Genomic DNA, 5,250 nt, shown 5'->3' with positions numbered 1-5,250 from the left:
TAACTCTGGTGAGTCCCTATCACTTTCTGGATCCCATATAAATCTCCTGGCATTCAAAGAATTTCATAACCTGTCCCTTCCAACTTCCCAAGCTTCTTATTCCTTACACACTCCTGCCCTCCCCTCCAACCTCCATGTACTCTGTGATTCAGGCACCACTGACCTTCTTTTTCTGTTTTTTAAACAAGACCTTCCATGTCCTGACTCCTGGCATTTTTACTGGCTGTCCCCTGTGCCTGGATTCTATCTCTCCTCATCTCTCCTTTCTGATTTCCCTAGCTTCTCTTAAGTTCCTCCTAAAACCTCACCTTCCATAGGAAGCATTTCCTGATGCTCATTAATTCTAGAGACTTAGCTTAATTTTTCTTTGAATTGATCCTGTTTAGCTTGTTTATACATAGTTGCTGCATGTTGTCTACCAATTTTTTGAGTGTCTTTTGCCTTTATATCTCTCATAATTATTGTGAGAACCAAATGGGATAATATTTGCAAACACTTGGCACAATGTCTGACACATAGTAGGTGATTAATAAATAAACACTTGTTTTAAAGAAAATAGGTGGTGCAGTAGATAGAGTGCTAGGTCTGAAGTCAGGAAGACCTGAGTAAAATCTGGACTCAGACACTTACTAACTGTATGACTCTGAGTAAGTCACTTAACCTCAGTATGTCTCAATTTCCTCAATTATAAAATGGGGATAATAATAGCACTGACTCTATAGGTTGCTGTGAGGACTGAATGGAAAAGAGATTGGATTGTTTTTCTATTTTTTGCACTTTATGTAATATTGTAATTAATTATTTTTTTGTGAATCAATCTGGTCCTGGTTTTATTTTCCTTAGAGAATTTCTTTTTAGCTGTTCATTTTTTCAAAGGACATTGGGTTCTTTAAACAATCTACTTATTAATCTGGATATTTTATATTTTTCTAAATAGTGATCCATTTCTTCTTACACTTTAATACTTGAATCTCTGCCAATGCCGATTCCTTTACCCATAGTCTTGGTTTCATCTTTCTCCATTTTCTCCAAGGATTTGCTTCTTTGATAATATCTTGTCACTTTACAATCTTTAATTTCTTTTTATCCACTGACTTCTCCCTTCTTGCCTACAAACATTCCCAGACCTCTTGTTTTCTTAAAAAAGGATACAACTCTGCTATCCCTGAAGCATCATCCCTAATCTCTTCTCTTTTCTGCAGTCTAACTCCCACAAAAAATCTGTTAACAATATTCCCTTCACTTTCTCTTCTTTCTCTTGCTTCTTGACCTCTTGATATTTGGTTTCCCACCACACCATTCAACTGAAATGAGTCTCTCCAAGTTTAATTACTATCTCTTAATGGTTAAATTCAGTGAATTTTGTCATTCTTCATTCTTTCTGATTTCTTTCCAGCATTTTACACTATTAAGTAATCCTCCTTTTAGACATGCTCTCTTCCCTGGGTTCTCATGATACCGTTCTCTTTTGGTTTTTCCTCTTACTGTCTTGCCTATTCCTTCTCAAGATCCTTTGCTGTTATCATTATGTATTTTCTCTTCCCCCACCTCACTGCTTGTCCCATGGTTCTGACCTGGGATTTCTTCATTCCACTATACAGTTGTCCTTGGTGATCTCTTTAACTCCCATGGGTGCGATTGCTGGGTTTTTGCAGATGATTCCCAAATTATATCTATCTATCTATCTATCTATCCACTTACCTGTATCTATAGATCTACATCTATCTACACACACATACATACATGTATATTCACACACGTATATTGTGCATATATATATTTGTGTATATTGTATGTAGAAAATATGTACATATACACAACTGTATATTGTAATGTTAATGAGGGTGTGTAATATCTTTCTCTCCCGTTAATGAGCCTCATGTGGATCCCATTAAGAAAAGCTTGCTTGCTTTTAAGAAGGCTTGCATACCTTTTATTAATAAGCTAATTAAGCAATGAGTCAGGTTATGATGCCTTCTGGCTCTGAGCCTATTAGCTGAAAGAGTATATTTTGTGAGAAGTGAGCTTTTGCTTTGGGGTCTCACTTAGGAGAAAGATGTTGTGATTCCCTGGTGGCAACTCTGAGTGGCCATATGTTCAGAGCTCCCTGCCTCCTCAGAGGTAAAGGCTTTCTTGATTCAGTGGTGGATGTAAAGCTTTGATTCAGGCAGTAGAGCCCTGTCTGTTGGTCTTTATTTCTCTGCCCTGTATTATTCTCTGTATTTCCTCTGTTGGTATATTACGTGGTTAAAAAAGAAAGATTGTTGATCCCGGAAACACCTATCTTTCTTTAGTAAAGCAGATAAAAGAACCTGCACTAGCAGCTATTCTGGGTATGCCAGTGTGGTTGCAGTTACATATATGCAACTGTATTTTATGCATATACAATTATATAGTTATATATGTATATAAACATTTGTGTATGTATATATATGTACAGCTGTATAGATACAGTTCTGTATATACATGCATGCATATACACACACATTTTTATATATATAGGCCACTGTTATCTCTCTCCTTAGCTCTAGCTCTATAATAGTGGTGACAAACCCAAATAGAAATAGAGGCCATTAATCATACATAAGGATCCCTGGGGCCATTTGTTGACTAAGAAAACCATGTAATAACAACATAGTAACAATTAATCACTTCAGCAATCTTGCAAGCAAACTTTCATAGAAATCAGTATTTGTTTTTCCTAGAAGTTTAGTAGAGGTAAGAAATGAACAGAAGGGAAGTTTTTTTTTCTTTCTTAGGGACAAGGAGAATTGAGCATGTATGAAGGAAGAAGGGAAGGAGCCAGTCAAGTTCCAGTATCACTGGACTAAGAGAATCAAAAAGAGTAAAAAATAAGAAAAAAGAAGTAATGAAGCCATAGGCTTTCAGAGTTGGAAAGGAAGTCAGGGGTCATCAGTCTGTAGTAATATATTCAAGACAATACAATACAACAAACATTTATGAAGTACATACTATGTGTCAGGCACTGAGCTAACTGGTGGAGATATAAATAAAAGAAAAACAACCCCTGCCTTCAAGGAGCTCATAATCTAACTGGGGAAGACAACAGACTAAAAGAAGTCATAAAAGGGGATATTGTTAAGGGGAAGGGCTTCTGAGCTTTATTTAAATGGAGGGCAGGGGAGGAAATTTTTCCTTCACCCTCTTGTCCTCCAATCAGAGGGGCAGAGGCAACTAAGAACACTGATAACTTGTAAGGACCCAAGCTGATGCAATTATATCCTATTAATTCGACCTCTCCCTGAAACACAAATTCTTTCCTGGATATTGGACAAATCTTCATTCGTGAGGCAGCCTATTCTGGTTTTGTATGGCTTTAGTTCTTAGAAAGTTCTTCCTATTTTTATCTAAAATCTACTGACCTTTGCTTTTGTTCTGGTCCAAGATCTACTGTCTGGGGCCAAGCAGAGTAAGGATAATTGCTCTTCCATACAATAACGCTTTACATATTTGAAGGCAATGATCGTAAATTTCATTGTCTTTTTTTCTATGAGTTGTACATCCTCAGTCATTTAAAGCTATCTTCAAATGAAGAGACTTCCAGCCCCCTCCCCATCCTGATTACCCTCTTCCGGACACACTCTAGTTTGTCCATCAATACCCTTCCAGCCAGCCTAAGGCAGTATTTTTTAGTACTTCAATTGCTTCATGTGCTATTTCCCTCCACAACTTTTCCATGTAGGCTTGAATTCTGCATCTCATCAATGGCTCATTATCTTTTGGACCAAGTCCTTGAAGGCTTGTATCACCTGCTTATTTCTCAGCGTATAGATGATGGGATTCAGCAGAGGGCTTATTGAACTATTGAGCACAGCTACTCCCTTGTTGAAGGTAGCGTCATCCTTTGCTGATGGCTTGATCTCCATGAAGATGCAGCTTCCAAAAGAGAGAGAGAGTACGATCATGTGGGAGGAACAGGTGGAAAAGGCTTTCTTCCTTTGCTGAACAGAAGGAAATTTGAGAATTGTCCTAATTATGTTTGTGTAAGAGAGCATCACAAGCACTAGGGTTATCACAAGTGTCAGAACAGCTAAGAATGAATCAACTAATTCTGTTAGACTGGTATCTGAGCAGGAGAGTTTCAGAAGGGGAGTTGTATCACAGCAATAATGATTTATGACATTGGATGAGCAGAAGTTTAGGCGATTCGCCATTAAGACTACTGAGAGAGAAGTCAGGAACCCAGCGAACCAAGAGCAAAGAACAAGTAGGATACAGACTCTGCTGCTCATGATGATTGTGTAATGTAGGGGCTTGCAGATGGCAACATAGCGATCATAGGACATGGCAGTCAGGAGGTAAAACTCAGTGGCCCCCAGAAATATAGCAAAAAAGTACTGAATGAAACAACCAACAAAGCTAATGGTTTTGTTCCCTGTTGAGATACTGTACAAGAGTCTGGGAATAAAAACAGACGTGAAGGAAATTTCTAAAATGGAGAAATTCCGAAGGAAGAAATACATGGGAGTTTGGAGGTGAGAATCTAGCAGGGTGAGTGTGATGATGGTCAGGTTGCCAATGACGCTGAACATGTAGGTAAGAAAGAGAAAGAGGAAAAGCACAACTTGGAATTCAGGAGCGTCCGTCAGACCCAGCAGGATGAAGTCAGTCAGTGTGGTGAGGTTTTTCATTGTGACCTTGGCTGGGTCTGAAAGTGAAAAGAAAAGCAATTGGGTGTAAAGATGGGAGAGGTAGGGGTCAGGCTGTGAGATCCAAGGGAATCAGTTTATGAACGTTTCTTCTATCTGTCATGTTGGTTCTGTGTAGGACAACTTGTCCCAAAAGTCCTTATCATGGCTTCAGTATTTTGCCCTTTATAGAGAAAGAATATTCCATTACATTCATATATCACAATTTGTTCAGCCAATCTCCAATTTTCTACGAGGTAGACTAAGGTGCCTTCTGGATTCTAATTCTTTGATTTTATTTTTTTCTTCACTTCTTTACTCCCTGTTTCACAATCAGGAAGTTTGTGTTCACAGCTCTTCTCTCCTCAGGATTATTCTCCCTCTCAATGCCTGGCTTGTTTTTTGTTGAGGCTGGTGTATTTTTACACCCAGCTCTTGATGTGTATGTTTATGTGCCTGTGTTCAACCCTCTATTCCAATCACAATTAAAGTAACCTGAAGCACAAAGTTCTGAGCACATTCAGTTTATTGGCAAGGCTAGCAATTACCAATAAAAGGGGTCTTTAGCTCCTTAGCAATAAAAAAGACCCCAAATGAAGGC

The 5,250-nt window shown here is 38.4% G+C and overlaps 1 protein-coding gene across 1 annotated transcript; it reads right to left on the bottom strand.

Annotated features, from left to right (window-relative positions):
- Positions 1-3,722: 3,722 nt before the first annotated feature.
- Positions 3,723-4,652, bottom strand: LOC118851962 (olfactory receptor 6C4-like). Its single transcript, XM_036761571.1, has one exon. It carries the CDS (start codon positions 4,650-4,652, stop codon positions 3,723-3,725), a length of 930 nt encoding a protein of 309 aa, XP_036617466.1.
- Positions 4,653-5,250: the final 598 nt, after the last annotated feature.

Source organism: Trichosurus vulpecula, chromosome 5 (genome assembly GCF_011100635.1).
Source record: "Trichosurus vulpecula isolate mTriVul1 chromosome 5, mTriVul1.pri, whole genome shotgun sequence".
NCBI lineage: Eukaryota > Metazoa > Chordata > Mammalia > Diprotodontia > Phalangeridae > Trichosurus > Trichosurus vulpecula.
This window is presented reverse-complemented; position numbering and strand designations above follow the sequence as displayed.